Source organism: Acomys russatus, chromosome 16 (assembly GCF_903995435.1).
Source record: "Acomys russatus chromosome 16, mAcoRus1.1, whole genome shotgun sequence".
In the NCBI taxonomy this organism is placed as follows: Eukaryota; Metazoa; Chordata; class Mammalia; order Rodentia; family Muridae; genus Acomys; species Acomys russatus.
Window position 1 is genome coordinate 35,769,845 of NC_067152.1, and position 27,859 is coordinate 35,797,703.

The 27,859-nt window shown below is 45.8% G+C and overlaps 1 protein-coding gene across 1 annotated transcript; it reads right to left on the minus strand.

Moving 5' to 3' along the window:
• Positions 1-410: 410 nt before the first annotated feature.
• Positions 411-27,859, minus strand: LOC127199885 (uncharacterized). The gene is given in 7 exon segments (XM_051157873.1): positions 411-641; positions 3,074-3,238; positions 5,223-5,231; positions 5,959-5,997; positions 5,999-6,096; positions 18,032-18,228; positions 27,502-27,859. Coding segments are annotated over 7 exon segments (807 nt in total). The 5' UTR covers positions 27,570-27,859.

Below are 27,859 nucleotides of genomic sequence, written 5' to 3' on the forward strand. Positions count from 1 at the left end.
CCACTCTCTTTCTTTTATCTCTTCTCTCATAGCATAAGTACAGTACACGATGTTATCAGCCACATCGTGAGGAACTAAACCCAAGATCACCATCTAATATTCCAGGGATAGCAGATACGCAATGGTGGAAAGAATAGGACTTCAGATGCACAGGAAAGGAGCCTTCTCTGCCCCCAGTTTCTCAGGCTTCTAAGGAAAGTGTTATTGAGGTGGGTTTGGCTGTGCCTTTTACACTTCCTAATGGTTCAGCCTGTCCCAGAGCATCCACCCAGGCCATGATATGGTCATTACCTTAGACTATCTAAACACTGTCATGTGTGAGGCGGGCTCAACAGTCTTGGATCCCTGGATGCTACTCGTTTTCATGTAAAAAATCTTGCAGTGAGGGACCACAATGCAGTTTTGCAATTTTATTTCATGTCATTATATTTTGATGCTTTAACTATTGGGGGGAATAAAGGCCTTTTCATATGGCTCACTGGTTTCTCTTTCTCATGATGGCTGTCATCCTTTCCCAAGGCCAGCTCTGTGGGAGACAGGGGTAAATCCTGGAGATTCATGTCACTAAGGGATGAAGTACTTATTTTCTGCATGCGGGAACTCATGGGCAGGTCTTGGGGCAACACCAGCCTCCGCATCTCCTACGAGGCAGAGAAGAGTCATGAGAGAGAGAGAGAGCACCTGGGAGTCGAGAGCACTTCTAGATTTCACCAAAGGGAGTGTCCATGGGATTGCCCTGTCGAACCTCCCCAGGTTCAAATCCCAGATTTGCTATGGGATACTAAGAGTTGCAGACAAAGTAACTGTCTTTCCAGCTTGATGTCCTTTGTGGAGAGTGAGCACAATGCTCCTTTGTCAGAGTACATGAGGATTAAGTGTTTGTACAATCTATAGTGCTGTGCCTGGGTGGCAGTTTGAGTCAGAAATGGCTTCAATGGACTCACATATTTGAACACTCAGCCCCCTAGTGGTGCCTTTGGGGAGGTTGTGGAACCTTTAGGAGGTGCCTTGCTGAAGGAAGTACAATACTGAGGGGTGGGCTTTGAGAGTTTATAGCCTTATTCTACTTCCTATTATCTCTTTCTGCTTCCTGTGTTGCCACCATGATGTGGCATCCTTGCCATCACGGAGTCTGTCCCTCAGGAGCCTTAAGCCCAAATGAACCCTCTCTTCCTTCTGTTGTTTTGTTTTGTTTCTTTTGGTTAAAGCGTGTTTTTATCATAGCAACAGAAAAGTCGCTGCCGCAACATGACATGTAGCAATAGCATGTGGACACTGCTCCTTCTAGAACATGGGAGATGATCTCTTCCCATCAAGAAGGTACCCATTTCCAGGGACTTGTTCTGCAGCAAGACCATGTGTGAGTGTACAAGTGCGTGTGCGTGTGCACGTGTGTGTGTGTTTAGCAGAAAGCGTGCTAATATGGATGGCTCTTAGTTCTTTCTTGAGTAATCACTTTGTGCCTATCCTCATGAATCATTTATCACGATTGCGTCTGCAACATGATTTTGGTTCACGGCAGTGTCTTCCTGGAGGAACACAAGCTCCTTAGGGATGGGGTTTGGATTCTCATTCCTAGGTTTGGGCCGGGCATGAGCACAGTGTCTGAGGAATACTGCTCAGTGGACAGAAGAGGGATCTGTCTAGGTCCTAGAAAGCTAGCAGAATAGGTAGCTTCCAAGGTTCAGCTCCATATTTGCTCTGGCTCCAAGGACCCGAGACACTTGCTTTTACCACAAGGACCTTGCAGTCTTCAGAGACTCTAGAAGTCATGTGTTAAAAGCTGGAAACTGGAAGGATGAATGTGAAAGCCAGTCTTGGGGAAATCAGGATGAGCTGGTCACTTCATCCTTGGAGCTTCAGGACCTGATGATGTAACGTCTAGGATCCAACCCCCAGCTTCTCATATAACTGTCCTGAGAAAGACTTGGGTGTTAACCTATCTAAATGCCTGGCTGATTCTGATGTGCAGATAAGCATCAGCACAGATGCGCAACAGTGGGGTCCAGCACGCACGTGACTAGTTGCAGTTGACATCCTGTCCCTTCCACGCTTGGGGTTCTGGTTGTTTAGCCCCATTGGTGGCCTCCTTTGTTTACCCATCTACCCTCCAAGAGATATAATTTTCTGTGTGTGCCACGGTGGGGAGGAGTATATTTGGGACATGTTGACTCAGTAAGAACATACAGAGGCGGTAAATAGAGAGTCATTGAGGAAGGCTATTCCAAGCTCCCTCCTGCCAAGACTGCTCTCTGTATAATTGAAATCATGTAAGCTCGGGATCCATTTGCATGCGTGCGTGCGCGCATGCGCATGTGGATGCATTCATGGGTACATGGAGGCCAAAAGAGGATGGTAGATTTCCTACTGTATCATCCTCTTGAGACAGGGCCTTTCATGGAAGCCATAGCTAGGCTAGTATCTACTAAGCCTTACGGAACCTTCAGTTTCTGTCTCTTCCCACCCATAATCCTAGAATCACCGGCACGGATGGGGCTGTGTTCAGCTTTGCATGTAGATGTTTGGGAGTTTGAAGGAACTCAGACCCTCATCCTTGCACGGCCCAGTAGGTCATCTCCACGGCCCCTGGAATCTACATTTCAATTAGTCTTTCTGGGTAGTGCAGAGGCACACAAATTTTTGGACCGCAAGAATGTATACCAACTGGCCCCTCCTTCTCAGTCTACCTCTTCCCTCGAAATTACCCCATTTCTGAACATCAAAGCAGCTGCAGCCGCTGCCTTCTAATCTTCACCTGAACTTCTCCGACAGGTCATTGTCCCCGTAGGGCATGAGAGATAGATGGGAGAGGCAGGTGTAGTGGCAGGTGGGAGGAGGAATCTCAACTCTTTGCCCCGTCCTGGTCTATGAGCTGGCAGTGTGAGCAGAAGTGCAAGGAGTGTATTTCTCAGGAGAAGAGATCCTTGCCATTCTAAGATACTGAGTTTTGGAGTTCAGTTTTAGCCCTTTGTTACTCAGCATTACCGGGGGCCAGAAGTGACTAATAACACTCCCGGAAAGTCTAAGGAACCAAGGTTTGGCACTGGTGCCCCACAAAGACTCTGCAACTCACTGCGGTGGCCAGAGCCTGGAAAGGAGAGAAGATCTGCCCAAACTTATAGCATTTGTGCACATTGATGTCACCAAACCGGCTACGGCGTTCCTTCCAGCCTGTCAGTCTCTTCTCTGCCTTCATGTCCATAAGGTGTCGGAAAGGGCCTTGCTGGGGCAGACGTGCCTGCAAAGAACCAGTTACCGTGGATACATCAAGAGACAAGCTGCGTTCTATAGCAGGCGGCTCTTGCCTCTTGTCTGTGACATGGACCTTCATTGACTTTTGCTGTCTTGAGAGACAGAGGAAAGAGCCACGCCCTCTGCTTGCTGCTGGGAGTCTAGCACCATGCACTGAGAGCCAGAGTGCTGACTGAATTCCAGCTCAAGCTGTACCAATTTGCTATGGGACCTTGACTCATTCCTCCGCACTATGGGGGTGGGGTGGGGTGGTGGAAACTATTGATCAAAGGTCCCCCGTCCCCCACCCACAGCCTCGATGTGGCATAATTGAGATGAAAAGTGCCACATTTGGCTCAGTAAAAGGAAAGCATGAGGCTCTGAGTTCGAATCCCAACACTCATGTAAAAAGCTGATTATAGCAGTGCACACGCATGCTGCCCTGATGCTGCATCACCATGGCAACAAAACCCTGAGCATATCAGTGAGGAATTTTCTATGCTAGATAAAGTGAAGTGAGAAGCCACACCCTAAGTGGGGATGATATCTCTCTGTGGCTTTGTGTCCTGGACTGAATCAGAAGCAAGGTATCCAAGAGACTGCATTGCCTCATGCTCTTGCCACCAGGAGAGCCCCATGGTGTACTGAGCCTTTGCACTGTGAGCACCAGGCTATCCTCCCAGTGGTGGACTGTGCCCTTGCACTGTGAGCACCAGGCTCTCCTCCCCATGGTGGACTGTGCCCTTGCACTGTGAGCCAAAATAAACCCTACCTTCCACAAGTTGCTTGGACCAGGTATTTTGCCCCAGTGATTAGAAAGATAACAAATATGTTTAGCCTGCAAGTTTTTTGTTTTGTTTTATAATTTCTAGCCATATTAACCTTGTCTCATCTCTCTCTTCTTGCCTTGCCCCTTTAGACAACAGGTCGCGAATTCTTCTGGGACAACAGGAGTCTCCCTTGTGTAGTCACCACCCCCTCTTCTGCCCTTGTGTGTGGCCAGTTTGGGGAGCATCTCTGACTCTTCACAGAAGACTTTTCCTGGGAACACTTGGCTCTCTCGCTGGTGGAGTAGTCCCAGAAATTATCATCTCTATCCACACCCTGATTTCTTTTTGTTTCCACAAAGCCAGGAAAATGGCCAGTCACTGAAATTGGTGGCTGATGGCTTTGGGCTGCTGATAGTTGAGTGCCCCCCCCCCCCCCCCCGCCTGCCGCTTCCTTCTAACTAGGCATCTGGTAGGGTGAGGGTGTGCTGGGGAATGGGAGGCCAGACTCACCACAGGAACTTGGTCCCAGTGAGGGAGTTCAACCACACCCTGCCTCCCACATGGCAGGAAATAAGAGCATGTTTTGTTTCTTCCAACACTGACCAGAAAGACGCCACCCTGGGGAGTGAGATAGCCACCCTGGACTCAGGACAGAGGAGCTGACAAACATCAGAGGCCAATAGGATCTCAGGGATCAAGCCTTTCCCTTCCCAGATGGGGAAACCGAGGCTCAGCAAGGTGAAAGGGGGACTTTTCTAGGTCCTGTCACCCTCTCCAGCGTCAGAGTTAAGTGTCTATATGTAGCTTCAGGGTAGAGACTCTTTCGAAGGAAGGATGTTCTCAGAACTCTCCACAAAGGGGTGTAGGACTTGTTGATGACGGGTCTCAGATGGCCAGAGACCAACCTTATCACCTCTGACCAGAGCTGACCTCCTGCGGAGCTGTCTCCTCCATGAAAAACGAGTGAGCCTTCCATCTCTCACCACCTCCAGCTCTGCTGTTTCTCCCAGTCTGTTATGTTGACTTTTTTAGAAGACTTACCATCACCATCATCATCATCCTCATCACCACCATCATTGTGTTTTTGGTACCAGACCTCAGCTTACATCTTTTCTGCTTTCATCTTCCACTTCCATTGTCCTCTTGCCTTCTCCCTGACTCCTGTTCGTTTTCTAAGACCCTGATTTTGGCTTCCAATTACTTAAGAGCTCTGCTGGAGACCATTCTAAACTCAACTGAGCTAGCTTTCCTCGGGACTCTCACAGCATTTTCTCAAAAGGGTCTCTGCCCCTATATGATGTACATGTCTATTTGAATCTGTCTCAATTAGACAATAAGGTCTTTGTGAACAGGGCCTGTGTCTTATCCACCCACATGGCTTATACATCGTGGAGGAAGTCCCCCATAGAAATTTGTTGCCCAAGTGAGCAATTCTCTTTGGATTTTCTGGATTTTTAAATGTATATATCTATATCTATAACTATAACTAATCCATATCTAACTATATCTATACCTATATCTATCTATATATATAATGGATAAAGATTCAAAATAACTTTGATCTGTTGGAGAAATGCATTTCCCACAAAGTGAAATCAGCTCATTACCTGCGAGAAAGACAGTTAACCTGTTAATGGCAGGAAAGAAAAAAAAAAAGGCCTCTGGCGCATCAAGAGTTAAAGACCAGTACCAGCCTATGTAGTGGACACACACAACAGAAATTCAGGGCATGGAGGCAGAACAGAGGGATCCTGGGGTGGAAAATGCCTCCAGGAACCTCAGACAATTGTGCCCATTTGAGAGTTTCTTCCTGCAGGGTCTCATTTCTCTAATCTGATTTAGTGGCAGGCAGGTGATGGGGTTGGGTGGGTGGGAATCCTGCTGAGTCAAAACCACTTACTCCTGTCCCTCCGATGCACCACCCCCCCAGCCACTGCACCTCATTCTCTCAGCTCACCCTTCTGTGGGGACACATCTCCTCAGTCTGCAACGGGGTAAGGACAAGAAAGAGAACTCACGTCGTATATCCGGAAGCTCTTTGCTGTTGCGGGGGATAGTTCACGACTCCGTCCTGCAGCTTTGCTGTCACTCACTCCTGAGGAGACTAGAGGTGGATTCGTAGGTCCTAGGGGCATCGGCAGTCTCCAATCTGTTTCAAACAAGCAGGAAGAGAAAGACTGATCTGGTGTGCTCTGCTTTCCTAGCACGAATGGGGTTAAGTTTGTGGTGTCTGACCACGAGACTCTACAAGAGAGGAAAACAAACCCGCCATCAGGAGCGGAGAACGGAAGCCCTGGTGGGGATGTGTCGTGGGGCTACCTCTGCTGTCAGCTTGACTCTGCGAAATCACAAGCCACTTGGTGCTAAGGTGAGGGATTCTCTTCATCAGATTATTCCGAACAGGAAGCTTGGCTCCCAAACGTGGGTGACAGCCTCTGCTGGTTGTCCAGGTGGACATGGTAGAAGGAAGGTGTTTTCTACTTGCTCGCTCACATTCTGACATAGACTAAAGACCGGCAGTGCTCCAGGAACCTTCCATGCCTTCAGCTCCCTACTGGGACTGCTGAGCCGTTCAGCCTCGCTGACTGCACAACCACGGTACTCTTGGCATCTCTGAGGGCAAGCTACTAAATTCCCTTTTAATATATGTATTCACTCTGTCAGTTCTGTCCCTTTAGAGGAACATGACTAATAAAGGGTGCCGTGTAAACCCTAGATGGTGCTGGGAGATGCCTTTGTGGCAGCTCTGACCCTGTGCCTCAGCAGGAAGCTGGTCTGTAGGCCGCAGTTCTGCTTTGTGAGCTGCTTGCGCTCTCACTGTGGGAGTTAACCAGGTAGAGAATATCATGATGGTTCCAACACGGCTGGTTAATTGGGTCAGCGAAAGAGTCGATTCTGTAGACCCTGCATTTTGCTTGCACGGATGCAGAATTCTCCTATCTTAATGCAGACGTTGACAAACCTTCTCCTCAAAGGCCAGATGGTAAATACTTTAGAATGTGTAGGCCACATGGCTTTGTGTTTTGTTTTGTTTTGTTTTGTCTTCCAACTATACAGCATGTCTATTGGAGCACAGAAATAGCTTTGGTTGGACCTAGGGAGGTGGCTCAGTTAGAAAAAATGCTCGCTGTACAACCATGAGAACTCAAGAAGTTTGATCCCAGATGTGGTGGTGGTGATTGCTTCTGATCCCACTGCTGGAGAAGCTGAGACAGGGGAATTCCTGGGGCTTGCTAGACAGCTGGTCTAGGTATATGAGTAAAGCTCTAGGTTCACTGAGAGACTCTACCAGAAAATAAGGTTGAGAGTGACCGAGGAGGGTGCCCTATGTCAACCTCTGGCCTTTACATGCATGCTTATGTGTGCATATGCGCACATGCACACACACACACATACACACACGCACACACGCATACATACATGCATCTGCATTCAACTCACACACATGTCCATGCACACAGTTGTACTTCCATAAAACTTTTCTTGCAGACACTAATATTTGATCTTAAAATTATTTGTGTGTGTGTGTGTGTGTGTGTGTGTGTGTGTGTGTGTGTGTGTGTTCATGCAGGAGCCTATTGTGTGGATACGTGTAGAGGACAACGTTGGCTGTGATTCCTCCGGTACTGTCCATCAACTCAGTTAGGGCAGCTGGCCAGCAACCTCCAGGAATCTGCTAGTCTCTGCCTCTACAGTGCTGGAGTTATAGATGCATGCTGCTGTGCCTGACTTTTTACATGAGTGTTGAGCGCAAACACTCTGCCTATGGAGCCATCTTTCCAGCCCCAAGGCTCCAAGGCTCCTGTATATTAAAGACAGAATAAAGGATCCTAATCCTAAAGTGAATGACTCCACTGTCACCATCCTTAATCACCCATTCTCACGCTGGCCAGCTTTCAGGGATCATGAGAATTTCCCAGGATGCGGGGAAGGGCTACTCCTTCTCCCACACATGAGCACCAATGGGTACAGGAAGGGCATTGCATCCCCTGGGTTTCCTCTACTGAGCCGGCCCTGCTCTCGCTGTGGCTTTCCCTCTGTGGAACATCCCTCTGCTCTAGAGGGCCAGGGCTGCTGTGTGCTTCATTGGCCATCAGTGCTGTGAGCTGTGTCTTCCCTCAGCACCTCCTGCAGGCTGAGTGGAAGGCTTGCATGTCTCAAAGGATTAAAAAACAGAAAAAGTAGTAAGCTCCCCACTGAACAGTTTCCCCCTCAGAAGCCAAAGTAAATATAAAAATATGACTCGGAATCAAACCTTTCTGGGTCTGCTAAAAACATTGGAGGCCATGGTCAGGTTCCAGAATGTTGGGAGCATTTTTTTTTTTTTAATCCTTCCCTGAATTTGTGTTCCTGAGTGTGCACATATATGCAGGTGGGTGTGGAAGATGGTGGTCCCCTTTAGGTGTTGTTCCTCATGAACTGTCCACCTTTTTTATTTAGGCAGGACCTCTCGCTGGCCTGGAACTTGCCTGTTAGCCTAGGCTGTCTGGCCGATGAACTTCAAAAGTCCATCTCCCTCCTTTTAGTGTTGGGGTTTCAGATGTTTGTCACCATTTATTGCATAGGTGCTGGGGGATCGAACTCGAGTTCTTGGGCTTGCACCCAGCAGACACTTTATTGACAGACATTTCTCCAGCTCTGAACGTTTTCACGGTGGGAGTAAGGTGATGATTGGGCTACCATGGCTTAATGGGGGTGTCTGGCATTTGACAGACCCCCCCAATAAATGTTTGGGAAACAAGCATATGTGGAGATGACTGGGAAAGAGGGTGGTCTGGGCAGTGACACTGCTTTTCTTCCAGCTGCTCAGCCTCCTGGGCTGCCTCTGGGGACTTTGCAGAAGTGTGTGATATGCCAGGAGGGACTCCCCTCTTTACACCCCAGGCACCAGAGCACACACGGCTTTCCATCTCAAATGTCTTCTGCTGGTCCAGCATTATCTTAAAAAGTGGAATCCAACCTCTTGGGGCTTTGCTGAAGCCTCCTTAGGCCATAAGTACTAGAACTTCTGGAATCAGACAACTGAGTCAGCCCTTCCCAGATCGGGATGTGCTCTTGAGCCAAATGATGGATGAGGCCCTAGGGATGAGGAAAAGCACAGGCAGAGGAAGGCAGAGCGAGCGGTGGACTCCATGTTGCTCTTTAGGTGTGTGTGTGTGTGTGTGTGTGTGTGTGTGTGTGTGTGATAACCACAATTGAGTAATTTAAAAATTATTTCTTTAGTAAGATTTTTAGGGAGCTCAGGGTGAGGGGAAGGAGGAGGGAAGATGCAGGGAGGCAGTTCTCTGGAACTGATTAAACCCTGGAGATAACACATACTCATAGAAAACTGGAGACATTTAAAAAGATTTGTTTATAACCTCAAAATTAATCCCATGCCCTTGCTGCTGAAAATAATTCCTTTTGGGCACAGAAAGGGCACCTTCCTACTCAACTTGGGCCCTTTAAAGTAAAAATAGCCTTTTACTGACCTATTCCTTTTTCCTCTTAAGAGGAAAAAAAAAAAAAAAAACACTGCTAAATACTGAACTCAGGCCCTCATACATACTTGGCAAGTAGCCTGCACCTCCCATCTTTCTTTTTTAAAATTTTATTTTGAGACAGCACCACTGTGTAGTGTAGGCTACATAAAATACATGGAGGCTGGAGGACAACACTGGGTGTCACCTTTGGCATTCCATCACCTTTGAGCCAGGGTCTCTCATTTGCCTGAAGCTCACCAATTTAAGCTATGCTGGCTGGTCAGCAAGCTTTAAGAGCCTCCTGTCTGCACCTTCCCAGTGCTGGGAGTCCACGTGTGCACCACCACACCTAGCACTTTCTGCAATTGGATGTATGTGGGTTCTGGGGAATAGAACTTGGGTTTTCATTGTCTCAAGGCAAGCCTCTTATGGGCTGAACCATCTCCCTAACCTTTTAGATTTTTTTTTTTTTTAGTGTTCAGGGTAGAGGTACTGAACTCCCACTGGCTATAGTAGCTGCTCCTGGTCCTGGTAGTGTGTTCCAGCCTCTCACGGAGCTTTCAAAAAGTCCAGTGCACAGGTTTGCCTATGCCCATTGCATCTGAGCTTTGCTGCGAGCTGCTTTGAACAAGCCTCCAGGTAATTTCTACCGGGGCAGCAGGAGCTCATGCATAATCCAGTTAGAATCAGGAGTTGCCTACACAAACTCTGGCAGCCAAACAGATGGTCCTCTGATTGCAAGCTAGAAGCCAAAGCAGGGCTTTTGAGGGTGGAAATGAAAACCCTATAGATTTCAATGTTTGGCTGGTGCCACCACTTCTTATTTCTGACAGTGGCTCTCCTACACCAAGAATATACTGATTGAATATATATATATTTGGTTGTATTAAAGTTTCTGGCCAACTTTTGCATTAGGGAAATGCTGGAGAAACATTGTAATTAAAAAAAATGTTTTAATTTAATTTTGTTATTGTTACTTTCACTACTGTTTTTATATAACCCAGGCTGCTCTCACTCTCTTTGTGTACCCAAGGTTGGCCTTGAACATCTGACCCTCTTTTATCTACCTCCCAAGTGCTAGATGACATGCATGTATTGCCATGCCTGGCTCGTGATTTCCTTTAAAACAAAGTCTATGTTAATATTGTTTGACTTCCCCAACTCCTAGCATAGACCCTACTCTGTGGCTTGAGTATTCAGAATGACAATGAGAGATGCAACCTGAATCTTCATTGTAGAACACATGACAGGTAGAATTCTAAGATGCTTAAGATTATAATGCCCTATGATGCGCGTCTTAGATGCTCCATCTCCTTGGATGAGACATGTGATGAGCCAACATTCCAATGGCTATCTACATGGCAAAAATGAAGGAATTGTGTGGTTAAAAGACCCTAATCAGCTGACTTTGATGTGATCAAGGTGGAGCTCATGGGAGTGGAGAAATGGCTTAGTGGCTAAGAGCATTGGTTGCTTTTCCAGAGGACACAGATTCATTTTTTAGGACCTACATAGTAGCTAAGAACCATTTTTAACCCCAGTTCCAGAAGATCTGATGTCCTTTTCTAGTTTCAACAGGCACTGAACACATATGGTACACATGTCTACATGCAGGCAAAACACTCATACCCAGAAAATAAAAACAAACAAACAAAGAGCTTATCTTGGCAGGCCTGGCCTAATTCAATGAGTCCCTTAGAAATGGTCTGGGGTTCAATGCCTTCAAGAGACAAGCCACTGTGAGTTCTAGGTCCACAAAGAAATGGATCTTGCCAAGAACCCAGAGCCACAAGTAGATAGATGCCAAGGACAGGAGTCAGTTAAGCTTTGCCCAGTTTCCTGACCCATTACGATGGACATAATTAGCATATGTAGCTTTAATTCACCAGATGTGTGGTCGCTTGCTTTGCGGCATGAGGACTCTGATACAGTGGTGGAGAGATAATAATACAGAGAGGTTAAAAGACTTGGCAGGGATGTGCATTGGAAGCCGATGGAGCTGGGAGTCATGCTTCTATATTTCCTACAGTATGCTTCTAACCACTACTGCACCACTAGTCTCCAGAAGAAGGCTCATTGGCACCAGCCCTCTTATTTTCTGGAAAATATAAACCCAGACAAACCAAGGCTGATTCTAAACCCTGCTGCTTTGTGAAATGAGGGGGAAGCAGAAGAAAGAGCTGCCAGCACAACACATATCCCTCCTTTCCTCCTTCTCTCTCTCTCTCTTACACACACACACACACACACACACACACACACACACACACACACACACACACACGGCAGCAGGGTGAGGGGAATTACAGGATTTGTATACTACCTGGACTCTCTTTGCAGGATGATGGCTGTTTCAGCAGATAAAAGGCAGCATTTATGAGTAGATGCATTTCCGTGGTTGAGTCTAAATGCTGCCTCATGCAAGACCATGGGTGTCCCACACAAAAGCTATGGGACATCAGAAGCTGAGAGGTGCTATGCTCCATGGCTGCCTGTGAATTTGGAAAAGTCTCTTGACTTAATGAGATTTAAAAAAAAATAAATAAATCAGGGGTAATAATACTTGGTCAGCCTTGACCCCTCACCATCCGTTCTATCATTCTTGATCTTGACTATGTCATAAAGATAGTGTTTTATATATAAAGCCATCTCATTGCTTCTGGATGGGATGACCTTGTGACATAGTTACTGCCAGAGAGCAGGAAATGTCAGATGTGGGGAAGAGGGTCTTAGGAAACTATCATTTTCTGGTATATGCCATATTTTCCAGCATATAAGGTGACTTTTTAATCCAAAAAATCCATACCAAAGTCAGGGGCCTGCAAATAGACACATAATTTGGTCTGCTGTAGAGAGTGCGAGTTGGAAGAGGGATAGTCTTATATGGCAAGTATATTCCAAACTGCATTTTAACTGGAAATGTTGGGGTTGTCTTATATGCCCAGTTGTCTTATACTCTGGAAAATACGCTGGGTAGAATAGGCCTGTTTGACTTCCTGGGATCCATCTGTCCTTTTCTTGTCTGGAGTGTGTATGTGATATACCTCAGGGGTGAGTAGCTATCTGTGGCTATGAGACTAAGGGGGACTAGAAAGCTGGGGAAAGCTTAGGTCTCTGATAGCAACATGGAGAAACCTACCAGCCTTGTATACATTGTTCCAAGTATCTTGTTAAATTCAGGGAATATATTTCTTCTTTCTGTTTGTGACATGTTATTTTTAAAGACTTTAAAAAATGATAAAGTGTAAGTACTAATTCATTCATTATGATATTTGGAATATTCCTCTCTAGAACTGTAATGGGTATAAGAAAGAGACAAGACCCTCTCTTTCTCAGTCCAGACTCTTGGAGAATATCGATACAGTGTGAAGTGTAACAAGTCATGGAACATGCTTAATAAATATGGCCTTATCAGAGCCACAGCACAACCAACAATGTGTTGCCTTTTGTCTTTGAACACTGAAATCTTCAAACTATAAAAACTCTGGGAAGAAACAGCCTGTCTGCCTGCAAAACAGTGTCCTCAGTCAACAGACATGGGGACGGGCCATTCTCTCCCATTCCTGTCACAGTGGAGTCTCTGAAATCAACTCCAGTGTTGGCTGCAGGAGGCACCTGAGAAAACTGGGTTCATTAATGGCATTGGGGAAGAGGATTGAGGAAAATAAAACCCATCCATCTTTAAGAAGGATGGACCCAGTTGGGGACATGAGGTTGTCTTAAAGTCTCATGTATTGTGGGGCATACTCATTTGGTTCCAAACCAGTGGTAGACGGGACAGATAATGGAAACTTCTGGAAAGCAGGTTTGTATTTGTATTTAAGGAAAAAACCTTATATCAATGTCTTCCATGGAACAATATATTAGTTTTGTTCCTCGTCACTGTGAAAGAACCTAACAGAACTGAAGGAAGAAGGACTTATTTTGGCTCACGGTTTGAAGCGTACAGTCCACCATCCAGAGGAGGGCATGGTGGAGTTCTGAGCTTCAGGAGTGTGTGGCTGGCACTCCTCAGGGGACCAAGAAACAGAAAGAAATTGACGCACAACAAATTTGAGTTTGGATCATGGAAGACGAAGTTCCTGAGACCAGAGGCAAATTACCCATCACCACTTAGCATGCTTATGGAGAATCATTCACTCTCCCCAAGTCTTGGATCTATCCTCTGTCCATCTTTTTCAGAAATCTGATCCTTCCAGAAAAACAGTCATGCTCTGCTAAACGTAGAGTGAGCATGTTCCAGCAGGATTGCAATTATGTAATATTGGCCTGAAAGAGGAGTTTTCCCTGAGTCTGGATAAATTGGAGCAGGTTTTTTTGATCTGCAGTCTCCAAAGTTTTCCTTGATACCCTCAAGCGAACGCAGATTATAAGCTAGGATTACGGTTTCAGTTGCATCCAACACACAGATCTTGGATGAGGGAGGACTGAGGACTCTTCAGTCGGCCGTCTCTGTTATTTGTCTGCCCTTAGATTCCAAAACTTTCTGTGGAAACCATGTATTTTCAAGCAAACTCATTTCTTTTTCAAACATGCCTGACTTAGCCTCTGTCTCTCTCTCTCTCACACACACACACACACACACACACACACACACACACACACACTCACATGCACACTTCAAATCCATTTGAAATGCTAATATTTCTGTATTTCTGTAAGTGTCTCATCAGTCAATGAAAGCCAGTCTTGTTTCTGTAGCTTTTTAGCCCTAAAGCCAGGGAGGCCACGCGGTGTCCACTTCTTTTCATCCACAGTATGTCAGTCAGGCTTGCAAGATGAAGGGAGAACAAGTTTGGAGACATGGAAACCTGCCTTGCTCTGTAGAAAACTTTCTCTGTAGGAAACTTGCCTTGTAGTTTCCTGAATGTTTAGGGTCAGAAGTGGGAGGACACCCCCAGATGGAAGAAAATTTTAATCACTTTCACGTGGGAGGAAAATAAGAGACACACAGCTCGGAAAGGGTACAAGGGAATGAATTCTGAACTCAGGCTCAAGGATAAATATTCCCCCAAACACTCCTTTCCTAAGGCATGAGTGACAACTGCCTGGCAAGATTTATTGGCCCAGATGGGACCACCTGTGGTTAGGAAGGATGCTCAACACGCCCTGCACCCCCCCACACCCCCCCCCCCGACCACAGAACTGTTCTTTGCAAAGATAGGGGTGGCGAGGAGACTGGGTAATGCACTATCTTCATGCCTTTGGCCACTTTTTTTTTTTTTTTTTTAATTCTCCAGAATGTTTTCAGTTCTTGGAACAGTGTCTGATACATGGTGGGTGCTCAGCAAGTATTTGCTGAGTGAAAGACAGAATGTGGTTTCCACTTGAAGCTCTGTCTGAAGCTCCTGTCACTCAGTTGATTACATAAATTATGCCTATAGTAGAGGTAGGAAAGCTAGAGGGACCTTGGCCTCTGAAGAGAATTGGAGAGGAAGATGTACTGGGAAGGGGGAAAACCTGGGAGAGAGTCAATATAGATGTGCATGGTATCTGGGAAAACTGGGGGCTCAGGAGAGACCCTTAGAATGTGCCTAACAGGATGTGGGCACAGCCTTTGATGCACGCATCACCTTCAAAGTTCTGATGGTTTCTCACTTTTCCTGCCTTAAAGCCAAAGCTTTTATCCCAAAATAAAGGCTCTCCCCTCCTTTTCCTTTCCCCTTTGCTGCAAGCCATCGCTGTCCTTTGCTTCCCCCACAGTTCTCCTGAGGACTAGGAAGTAAGGCGGGCTTGGCAAGCTGTCCATTTTCTAAGCTCTTCCTTATCAAGGTCATGTGTTCATAGCTCTCATGGGCTAAAATGTCACTGCAATGAGGATTTTTTTTCCCTGGGGACCAAAATTGTACATTTTCAAAAAGTATGTGATGTCTGTATAAAATGGAACCCATTCTGCACTCTGTGTGGCTGGGCCACCGGAGGTCACTGGGAGAATTTGGCAAATGCATTTTGTCAGTCTCCTTTGCACTAATAGCTCCATGCTCATGACCAGGATGCTTTTGTCTTTCAGATTGTAAATGAGGGTCACAAACAGCTATCTACCATAAAAACACCTCCTGGTTTGTCCCTCTGTCATTGAGGCTTACTTAGCAGACCCATTATGTAGTCGCAAAAAAAGTTTGATTCCTTTAACTAGAGAAAGACGTAAAAATGTAAAGACAGCTTGCCTCTCTCAGACTCTCTCAGCTTGGACAATGTGGGTATCTTCAGGGTAGAAAACCTTTGCCTTTAGTGCTAGAGTAATTCTGTGGGTAGATTACAGGTGAGGCTAGGAGGAAAAGGACGAAAGGGGGTGAAGGAAGAATCTTCCAGAAGAACTGGGGTGTAGCTCACTTGGTAGTTCAGTTGCTAGAACGCTTGCCTAGGATGCAAAAAGCCCCAGGTTTGCTCCCTAGCATAAACTTGCTCTGGAGGTACATAACACCAGAAGTGGAAGCAGGAGCATCCGGGGTCCAAGGACACCTCTGTTACACAGTGAGTAAAACGCTAGTCTGTGACACATGAGACTGTCCATAAATATGTAAATTAATGAATAAACAAATGAATAATATAAACCATTGTCTCAAAAATAGATACATGAATAAAAAAATCTTCATTAAAAAAAAGAATTTTGCAAGAGTAGGAAGAAGGAGGGGGATGTGACATGACGCCATCTCAACTGTTATTCTGTGTATCACTTACAGCACCATTGCTGTGCCTCTGAAGACACCTACTGTTGGCACTAGGCAAGGTTTCTTCTTCACACTTGAAGAGAACTCTCATTGGCTAGTAGCTATTCTCTTTATGGGAACTTTTCTGGGATTCAGGTATGAACCTCTCTGGGTTGGGAGGCTCTCTCCACATGGAGGAAGCCAACTCTGCATGCTAAAGCAAAGTAAGGGGCAAAGAGTTGTGGGTCCCTTGCCAAAGCCAAAGTATGCCCAAAGCCCATGCACAACACACTTCCATCAGATTCTCTGCCTGAGGATTTGCTCTAGTTAAGTAAAAAATTAAAACTGAATTCTGAGAACTATGTAAACAACCAGCCTGGCAAGACATGCTCACTGGTACAATAGTGGCACTAACGTGAGAGTTAAGGCCTACCCCACAAAAAGCCTAGCACTGTTATTAGTACAGTCAGGAGATAAGGAAGCTTCATCCTTACTGGCTAACTTTTATAGAACCGAAAGGTGCTATACATGCTACTGAGGAGAGAAGTAGCCGTGACTCTTGTGAGCTACAATAACTGGCCTGACAAGACATGGCCGCGGGTGCCATAGCGGTACGAATATCATAGGAGTAACCAGCCACTTTTGTCTTGGATTTAAGTCCTACTCTACAAGATGAAACTCATAGCACTGGGTACCATTACCAGGCCAAGAACCTGTGTCTAGACAAGGAATAGGCCCACATAGAGAACATGCTAGTATTACTCTAAATAGACACAATATTAAACCAACTCTTAATGACTTAGCACTGCACCTACAGATTATTGCATCTATAAGCCCCCATCAGAGAAGTGTCTTTTTGTAGTAGATGGTGATTAGACTCATAACTGGTCAGTGTTCACAGGATAAGAATCTTTGGGCTACTCCACCCAAAGTGGGACATCTATATCATACCCCTCCTCCCAAGACTCAAGGATCACGATGGAAGAGGGGACAGGAAGGTCATAAGAGTGGTAGACATTGCATGGTTATATGGAAAGACTGTTTTCCAGATGCAACAGGACAGTTTCACCTCTGAGCTCACAGCAGCTGTGACAGCATGCACGTGATTTGTGCAAAACTCCATAGAGGGGAAAAAAAAAAAATCTCTGTATGAAATGGAGATGTGGGTCCAAACTCTTACCACTAGCTGAGGAGCTACTGGCAATTCATAGCTTCTGGACAGAGCTCTCTTTAAGGATATGACCTCTCGTGGGTTGACAATACCCTAGTGGGTGACCACACACCCGAGAGTATATAGACAAAGTAAGTTGGCTCAGTGGGTTATTTATTTTTTAAGAGAATACAAATTTGGGGACTGTAGATCTGGGAAGAGTTAGGGAGAGAAGTGGGGATGGATACGGTGAAGATACTTTATTTGAAACTCACAAAGAATTAATAGGGGTTGGAGAGATAGCTCAGAGGTTAAGAGCACTGCCTGCTCTTCCAAAAGTCCCGAGTTCAATTCCCAGCAACCACATGGTGGCTCACAACCATCTATAGTGAGATCTGCTACCCTCTTCTGGCATGCAGGCATATATGAAGGTGAAACACTGTATACTTAAATAAACAAATATTTTAAAAAATTAATAAAAATATGTTTAAGGATAAATACATTGGCAAACACTTCTTATGTTATTCATGTCAGATATTTTGTCATTAACAATGAGAAAAATAAGTAATATGAAAAGTAGAGTTTTCAAGCCAAATATTTCATCATGGATGGTAGGAGCTCTGCAGACTTGCTATTACAACATTATATATGATTAGTCTTGTCTTATGACAGTAGCTTTACCTATGTCCTATGCATAGTCCCAGCTCTGGAGTCCTGCTATGTAAACCCCTTTTGCCCACAAGTACACCATGGCTAGGCTGTTCCTACCTTTCACATCTTTTCGTAGTTCTATTTTGCTGGGAAAAGGTCCTTCCTCTGTAGCCCTGTCTTCTCCTGCCTCTTTAGTTTTGCTCCCAGCACTCCAGACACCCTCCATGTCCTGTAGCATCTGGCCACGGGTTGAGTGGTGGCTTCCTGGAAGGTCTTCATGTTTTTTATTCTCCCTTTTCCTCTCATGAAGAACTCTACATTTGGAGAGAAATACAAGTCCACCGTTAGGTATGTTCAGAATGACCCAATGACTTAAAAATGATTCATCCAGTGTGTGGCCAAGTGAGGAAGAGATTGAACTGGGATCCCCAACTTCATGACAAGCTATTTAATGTGGACAGAAAGAAGTTGGTAATGTCACCCGGTTCTTGAAGAAGACATTGCTGGGAGTGTGTTAGCAGTCCTGTGTGGTGATGCTGACCATTACAGCTTTTTAGTTACTTTTCTTATTGCTAGGACCAAATACCTGATATGAATCAGGGTTAGGAGAGAAGGGTTTATTTTGGCTCACAGTTTGAGAGGACATAGTCCATTACAGTGGGGGGTGGGGGGGGGGGAAGCCATGATAGCAGGGATGGGAAGATGCAGGTCACGTTGCATCTGTCCACAGGAAGCAGAAAGTGAACAGGAAGCCAGGCAGCACTACTTAACCTCCAGACCTGCCTCAGTGGCCCACTTCCTCCAGGGAGCCTCCACGTGCTAAGGGTTCCCCAACCTCCCAAACAGCTGCCAGCTGCCAGCCAAGCATGTAAACTCATGCATTCTATTGGGGGACATTTCATATTCAAATCAGAGCAATTTTATGATCTGGGATGCTTCCCCAAACTCCATGTGTTGAAGATAACTAACCTGTGGTACCTCAGGAAGTAGTAGAAATGCCTGTGGGTGTGGCCTAGTGGGAGGAAGTGGATGCTCGGGGCCTGTGTGCCTTTGAAGGTGTCCCTGGCCTTTCTGCTCCCTTCTGTTTCTGCCTTCTGATGGCGAGATGAACGCCTTTGCCATTCTCCTCACCATGGCTGCTTCACTGTGACGCTTTTGCTTCCCCTTAGCCTCACAGACAATGGAGCTGGCTGGCCCAACACTGAAATTGTGAACAAAGATTAACCTTCTTCCTTTGCGACTTGGCTCAAGTTTCTCCATCTGTCCAGAGTGCAGTAGTCTCTGTCCTCTTGCCCACTCTATTCCTGTTTTCCTTCTCCTAGGAGTAACTAAGGTCCCTTCCTTTGGATACTGTCCATGACGCCTCCTATTGCCAACCCCTCTGGCCATCAATGCCTTGTGAGGAAATTCACTTTCATAAGAAGCAGCCACACTTCAATGCTCATGTCAGATGCCTGCTCTCTTACAGGTTCCATGAGGTCCTGATTCTGCCTACTTTGAGTGCAGATATTTCTCTGTCATGTAGTGCTGTACTTGCCATGAGGTGGATAATATTTGATGGGCAGATGGGAGCACATTGGGCAAGGGCAAGGGTAGAAAGAAACCAAAGTAGGTGATCCAAAATATTAAGTACAGGGGAGGGAGAGTTGAAGTACGCCTCTCTCTCTCTCTCTCTCTCTCTCTCTCTCTCTCTCTCTCTTTCTCGTGAGAGAGAGAGAGACAGACAGACAGACTCAGAGAGACATAGACAAAGACAGACAGACAGATAGACACACACACACACACACACACACACACACACACACACACACACAGAGAGAGAGAGAGAGAGAGAGAGAGAGAGAGAGAGAGAGAGAGAGAGAGAGAGAGAGAGAGAGAGAATCACTAAATTTAGGATTTGGAGTATTCTAGGCAAGTTTTCTACCGCTGAGCTATACTCCCCTTCCCTTAGCTGGCCTCACACTCACTATGTAGCTGAAGGGAGCCTTGAACCTCCAGTCTTCCTGACTTTACCTCTTGAGTGCTAGAATTATATAGGTGTGCCACCATGTCCATTTCTGTGTCACTAGGCACTGAACCCAGGGTTTTCTCTTTTGCTGAGCAAGCATTCTATTAAGGGATCCACATTCTCAAGCTCAGCCAGCCTTTTAAATCATTGTTTTCACTTTTGGTACAAGGTCTTGCTAACTTGCCCAGGCAATTGAACTTGGAACCATCTTCCTCCCGCCTCCCGAGGAGCTGAGATTACAGGCCTGTCCCACCAGGCCCGGCTCGCATTGTGCCTTTTTGGTCAACCCCAAATTCAAGGCCATGACCAGAACATCAAAAGAATGCATTTTTATCTGAGCTTGAGTCAGAGTGTCTGAGCACTGGCTAAGGGTGTCTCAGGGGATAGGCTGTTCTGGGATTGGGTCAAGGTTTCTTGGGGCTTGAATCAGGCTGTTTTGGGATTGGCTAGAGGGGTGTCTTGGGGGCGGGGTGAGGCTTGCCTGGGATTAGTTAAGAGATTTTTTAGGATCCAGTCAGGGTGTTCCATAATTAGGCCAAGGCTCAGAAATTTTCTTTGGTATTTTGAGGTTAGTCCATCTGCACGATTGCTAAATGATAATACGTCTTTTGGATTTAATTATTTGTTTTTCTGCCCAAACCCAAGAAACTAAATTTGAACACCACCATCCTGGATGCGGTCCTTGGGATTTAGAAATAACAGGCTCCCGGATGGCTCCTCATGTCCGCACCGGGCTCTGAACTATGCACACTGATACTGGACAGGAACATGACACTTTCCTCCAGCAGCCAGATGTAAAAGCTGGACCATTTTTTCTTTTATGGGTTTGAACTTGGTTTCTGTCATTGTGGTTTACTATACTTACGTTCCCTTCTGATGTGTCTCTTGTTTCTCTCCAAAGACCTAACTTAGGCAATCCTGTATGCACAGTGGTGGGAAGCTGGGCATCTTTTTTTCCGAAGGAAAACAAAATTGTTAAGCTTGGAAAAACATCTGCTCTGTGTCCACTCACTGGCTTCCTCAAGGTTTCTTAGCAAGCTGTGCCTTTTGAGCGGAGAGCCCTGAGGCGTATTTTGGCACATCAAGGAAATCTATACTCAATAAATAAGTGATTATGCATTTCTCCAGTGGCCCATTCTGAAAGGGCTCCAGGTACAGTATGATTCTTGTTTACAAATCTGCATCGAGGCGCTGGCACCTTATTAGCCACATATGCAAATGTATCTGAACCCACAGGACTCAATTAAGCCAGTCTTTGCCAAGAGGAATGGAGCCATCCAGGAGCTGCTGGGGGAGCTGGCATGCTCATCTAGAGAACAGCTACTGACACTTAAAAATTATACTCATAAAATATTGATGTGAAAATAATACTTTTTGAAAGGCCCCAAAATCCGGTAACTAAGAGGCTGCGGCCAGATTTCCATGTCTCTGAAATTAAACATGTTTATTGCCACTGTTCTCAATGTAACCAGAAAATATCTTTTGCAATCTTAACAGCAAGCTTTTAAAATTTATTATTATAAATTGAAGTGGCTGCTCGTACATTATATGTACAAAGCGGTGTTGTTGTTGTTTTTTCTTTCCCTTTTCTAATGCATGTTCTATTGAAGGTGAAGCATGTTGTCCATTGGCTTTATACAGTAATGTTTTATTTATTATTTATTTATCTGTTCTGGCCCCTGGATCTATGCCAGATGCTAGAGGTATAGTGGGACCAAGTCAGTTAAAAAAAAAAAAAAAAAAAGGGAAAAGCAAGCCAACAACCTGGCATGTAACTGCAGTTTATGGAAGATGCCAGAAATAAATACAGGAGGGAGAAGAAGCAAAAGTGAGAGAGCTTGAAAAGAGCCTTTGGCAGCAGGATTTAGGGCGGAGATCCTGCTCTAACGGCGGCCCCACCCAGATGGAAACTGGGGGTTGTGCAGTGCACACAGGGGAAACAAAGTCTTTGAAGCAGAGTTGAAGCGTATTTGAGGAACAGAGAGAAGCCATCGTGGTCAGAGTGGCTGAGACGAGAGGTGGTATGAGATGAGGCTAAGGAGAAGCCTGAGCTGAGCACAGAGGCCTTATGGGTAATAGCTGTGACTTTGGACCTTATTCTGAAAGGTGCCATGGTGGAACTTGCATTTTATGGAAATTAATCTGGTTGACCTTTGAGGAAGAGATTTGAAGAGGAGAAGAATGAAACATGGAGGCAGGCGGGTGTGGGGATGCGCTGGAGTGCATGGGGCTAGTGCCACATGAGGGAGGGGGTGGGGGAGGGATGCGCTGGAGTGCACAGGGCCAGTGCCACATGAGGGAGGGGGTGGGGGAGGGGATGCAGTAGAGTGCACAGGGCCAGTACCACATGAGGGAGGGGGTGGGGGAGGGATGCGCTGGAGTGCACAGGACCAGTGCCACATGAGGGAGGGGGTGGGGAGGGGATGTGCAGGGAGGGGATGTGCTGGAGTGCACAGGACCAGTGCCACATGAGGGAGGGGGTGGGGGAGGGGATGCGCTGAGTGCACAGGGACCAGTGCCACATGAGGGAGGGGGTGGTGGGGAGGGGATGCGCTGGAGTGCACATGGCAAATGCCACATGAGGGAGGGGGTGGGGGAGGGGATGTGCTGGAGTGCACAGGGCCAGTGCCACATGAGGGAGGGGGTGGGGGAGGGGATGCGCTGGAGTGCACATGGCAAGTGCCACATGAGCCGGAGAAAGGAGGATGTATGGTGGTTTTGGAGGAAGCATTAAGGAGACTTCCTGATGCATTGGATTGAGGGGTCTGGGGGAAAGAAAGACTCAAGGGAGAAATGAGTGGATTTCTTTACATAGGGGTGTGCTCGTGTGTGTATGTTCTGGTGCAAATGCACGTATGTATAGAGGCCAGACGACAATCTCCTATGCCATCTTCAGGAATTGCATCCAATTCCTTTGAGACAGGGCCTCTCAATGGCTGGAAACTCGCTAGTTAAGCTAGACTGGCTGACCAGTGAGTCCTAGGGGGAATCCTGCTGTTTTGAATTCCCCAGTGTTGGGATTGTAGGCAAATGTCACTAGGCTCAGAATTTTTATGTGGGTTCTGGTGATCAAACTCAGGCCTTCACGCTTGCATGACAAGCACTTTCCCCACTGAGCCACCTCTTCATCCCTGTTGCTAGTGTTTGGAAATGAGCAGTGGGGGTTGTTGGTGTTATTGGCTAATGGAGAACTCTTAAAGAGGAAAGGTAGTCACAGGAAACTTGGGGATGAAGACACAGAAGCTCACAAGTGGCTAGAGGAACTGCAACCAAAGCACTTGGTGCTGCATGCTGAGAGGAAGGAATCCTGTCAGGTCGCCTCCAGCGTCAGTGTCCGGTTCATTCGTTCTGAAAGCATTAGATAGTCCTAAAATTATAAATATATATGAGGTGTGGGTAATGTACAGAATGACTGAGGCTGGTCCTCTGCTCTTTGTATGAGCAGAAGAAAGACATCTTCATCCATGCCATGCAAAGAATGGCATCTAATAACCAGCAAGATGCCTCAGTGCCTAAAGGTGCTTGCTGCTAAGTCTGAGGACCTGGGCTTGAATCCTGGGAGCCATATGATGGAGGGAGGGAACAGATCACCCACCCCGCTCCTCACCAAATAATCAGGTAGTCAAAGATGAAAAACAAGAGTCAGAGAGTGATCGATATTCATAGATGGCACAATCTACTTATTTACCATTGTCCTTGGAGTTTCAGGATGTGTAGCTCAGATTTATTTATTGTTTTTTTTTTAAATCTACTCTTTAAAGTGAAAATTTTCTTTCCAAACCAAGTATTTATACAAAAGGCAAAAGCCCCAAAGCCCTTCATAGCATTCTTCAGCAGAGCTGTTTCCGATTACATTTCCCAGGTCTGTTTGCTTTTCTGTCAGCCTGCCTATGTCTGAGGACACACTGTCCTGTGCTTTGCTTCTCTTATCTCTGCTTCTGTTTGCTGTTCTGACAGTGTCTGTGGTGCTTTTGGAAAGCATAATATTTGGACTGTTGGTTAGCAGTCAGCAGAGCAGAGCATAATTTTGGGGAGTACGGAGGACAAGGCACCTGAACCGGAAGAAGGGGTTGCTGTGAGGTGTTTCTGGTTGTGCGCTTAGAATCGCAGTGTTGTGCAGGGGTCAGCTCCCTGTCTGTGACTGGTATGATACACTTAAGGTTTGGAGTGAGAGAGAAGCCCCAGTTCAGTGCTTAGCTCTGCTGGTTTCTACTGTGTCACTGTAGGCTTGTGACTTCATGTCTTTGAACTCCGTGTTGTCATTAGCAAAGCGTGGATAATTATAGATATGCAAATTTCAGGGGTGTTGGGAAGGGCAACTGCTACCACTCATGTAAAGTGCTTAGTGTGCTACTTAAATCATGCTGGGAACCACCAAGTCTATTATGTCCATCATATTATAATAATTGAGCTTGCAAACATGGCTGTCAGTTTGACAGGAAATCCATTCAAACCCTGGAAGGGCTATTGGTAGCCCTGATGTCATGAGTGGAGAGTGTTAAAGTGATGGGTGATCTCTCTACGACAGTCCAGCAACAGTTGTAAACTGTAAACTTCTGGTATGTTGTTCTCATTCAGTTTCCAAATTCAGTTAAAAAGTTAAAATTAAACAATTAAGGGGCATGGATCCATTACAGCCGTGGATGAGGCGTGCTTATAATACCAGCACCCAGCAGAGACAGGAGTCTGAGTTAGCAGGCTATTGTAGGCTCCATAGTTAGATGCTATTGGTGTGTGTGTGTGTGTGTGTGTGTGTGTGTTCTAGGGAGATAACTTAGTTGGTAAAGGGCTTGCCCTGCAAGCCCGAGAGAACCTATGTTTGATTCCAAGTCAGGCAAATCCCTGAGGCTCAACAGTTAGCTGCCCTATCCTACTTGGCAAGTTTCAGGCAAGTGTTTCCTAAATTAAGATGGATGGCACCTGAAGAATGGTATTAGAGACTGTCCTCTGGCCTCCAAAGGTAGATAAACACTTGTGAATGCAGTATGCATGTACACACAGACATACACACATACACAAATAAAAGAAAAACTTCAGTGGCCAAAATAGGCCCTAGAGTGTAGGCTGTTAGCACTAGAACAGAGCCACACACCCATCTCAGGCAGCCACTCTCAGCCATGACTTGGAAGGACATCTTTCCCCAAGTTTTCTTCCTCCCCAGCTCCATGCCTGGCTCAGACAACCTGCTTTCAGTCTTAGACCTCTAACCAGTTCATAGTCATATTCTTTTGGCTTCTCCTTCGCTCTTGAACTTTTTTTTTTTTTTTTTTTTAGCCTTGGTTGTCCTATTTGTAACCTGGGTACAGTAATATTGTTTTCCCTGGGGGGCAGGTGGTAAAGCTCTTATGAAAGTAACACCAATATAAACGGGTTGGCCAGGAGGGACAGAGGCTAGCCACTTTTACCACCAGGAAGCTTTGCCGTGAGGTTGGCATCCAGGTGAAGTTTGATTGCCATTTGCTGAGTTCAGCAGGCCTTGGGCCTTGGGTTGGTAGCAATTACATAGTCAGTCAGTTTCTTTCAGCATTCCTACATTTCTGTGTGATCTTGTTTGGATTTATCTTACCTTGATTTCTCCTCTGCATTTCCCTTCTCTCCTTCTTCTTTCAAAGCCCTTCCTTTCCGTACTCTCTCTCCCTTCCTTCCCCACTCCCTCTTTTATCATAGCCCTTCCTGTCTTTGAATCCATGGTCCCAGCTGCCACAACTTCCCCTAGAACTAGTGGCTTACATCTGTGCCCTATCACAGCTGGTATGAATTATCCTATTTTGAGTAAATAAAAACTGACAGAGTGTCCATAGAGATTGGAGAACATTAGGATGGCTAAAGTAGGAAGTGAAAAAAAAAAAAAAAGAGGAGTCAAGTTGAATGCTATAAATCGCAGGATGGTATGCTGAGTCCACAGCAAGATGTTATTACAGAAACGAGCCTCCATGGAGAAAGAGGATTCAATATCTAGAGGATTTAAAAAAAAAATGTAAAGAGTCCATCCAGATCATGTAAATTCAATGTCACCTTGTGGAGCAAGCAAAGAAAATGACTAATGAAAATTTCTGGTAGAGAGGCAGTGGAAATGGAAACTATTAGCCAGGAAGGAGGGAAAAAGCAGAGAGACTCAGAGAGTACAGCAGCTGGTCATTGAAGAATTACTCTGAGATTCTCCACTCTACCAAGCTTAAGCAAACTTGGCAAAGGTTTTAATGACATATTAGAAACCCAAGGATGCCAGATGGCACGAGGGAAAGTCAGCCCTTCCTGGCATCCCCACTATGCCCACCATGGCTGAGAAAGGTTCCTCACGGTCTGAATCCCTTATATCAGTAACAGGTCACCAATGTGCCGAGGACAACATTGTCTTGGCCCAGGCTTGGGACCAGGGAAAGGAAGCAAGAGGGCACAGAGGGCAAGGGTCTTAGTGATGGGAAGACCACAGGGACTTTGGGTTTCATCAGAGGATGACAGCAGGAAACTCCACAAAGGACATGGGATCAGCTAAACTCCAGCAAACACTAATCAGATACTTAGGGACAATGGCAGTCTATAGTGGGCGGACACCAAAGGTTCCAGGGACCTCTTCCAAAAGCATTTCTACTTCCTTTCCCACCTGGTAGAATCTTTTCTTAGTGACTGGTTGCACCTGCCCAGGATTGCTCTTCTACCTTTCTAAACTGAGCAACGCTTTCTAGTTCCTTTTCCTGTCTTCTGGAAATTTCTTCTAGTTGTTTTTTCCTCTGCCCGTGTTTAGAAAAGAGGAATGGCCAAAGGGGCTTCTGAGAGGCAAAGTGTCATCCATTGAATTTAGTGGCTGTTTTCTCAGTGGAGTCGAGTTGATCTCAGAGTGACCTGTTTCTAACAGGGGTAGAGTAAGTAAAACTTCTGTTGAAAAGTTCCATTCTTCTCTGCTGTTAGGACAGATGGAGGCTCCAGAGGAAGGGTGTAATGGTTTTAAAAATAAATAATGAGCCAGGTGTTGTGGTGCATGCCTTTAATTCCAGTGTTCATGAGGCAGAGGCAGAGGCAGAAGAATCTGTTAGTTCTAGGCCAATCTGGTCTACACAGTGAGTTCTAGGCCAGAGGAAATGACGTTGTCTGTTGAGACATTGTCTAAAAGGCAATTATAATGAATTTCATCTTCTTCGAAAAATTTCTGAGTGTTTTGTGTAAATTTTTATTCCTTTTCTGGATTCTCTCCAAGGTTGACCCTTTTCTGGACCTTCGTTTTTGAGCCGTGGAGTCATCTAGTATGTGTGACTGTCATTTCATAGTCAATACGTTTACTTATTAGGTAATTTTCAACACAATGGCATTAATACAATGGCAAAAATAAAAGAATAATACAAAGAGAGAAAGATAGATCTACAAAACCAAAGCATCATTTTAACAATATGTTGTCTTTGCCTGGGTTAAAAATGTTGATTGGCTGACTGACCAAACACCTTCTGCCTCAGGAAGTCTGTGCTACCCACATCCTTTGCTCAGCCATCCATGACGACACAAAAGAAGAGAGAGAGAGAGAGAGAGAGAGAGAGAGAGAGAGAGAGAGAGAGAGAGAGAGAGAGAGAGAGAGATGCAATTTTACCTGATGCTGTCATGTGACATGAAGCTTTGGCTCATTTGGGTGCTCTTCCAATTATTGAAGTGGGACATTGTTTTTTTTTAAAAAGACGGTGTCCAGACTCAACAGTGGTGGCAGGCGTTTCGTTATTTCCTTAATCCTTAGCCGTTGCCTTTATACAAAACCCCAGGATTTGTGGGGATTGTTCTCCATCCTTTCTCTGGCATCCTAGATCCTGCCTCCAAGGCTCTGGACTCCTTTGGAATGTTGACATTGTGATGTTACAGGAAGGGTGTTGACAATGCCAACCCTAGGATTCCGCAGATCAGGCACTAGAGAACAGGCATCAGCTCTGTGCGACCTCTGCACACTTCCCTTCCTG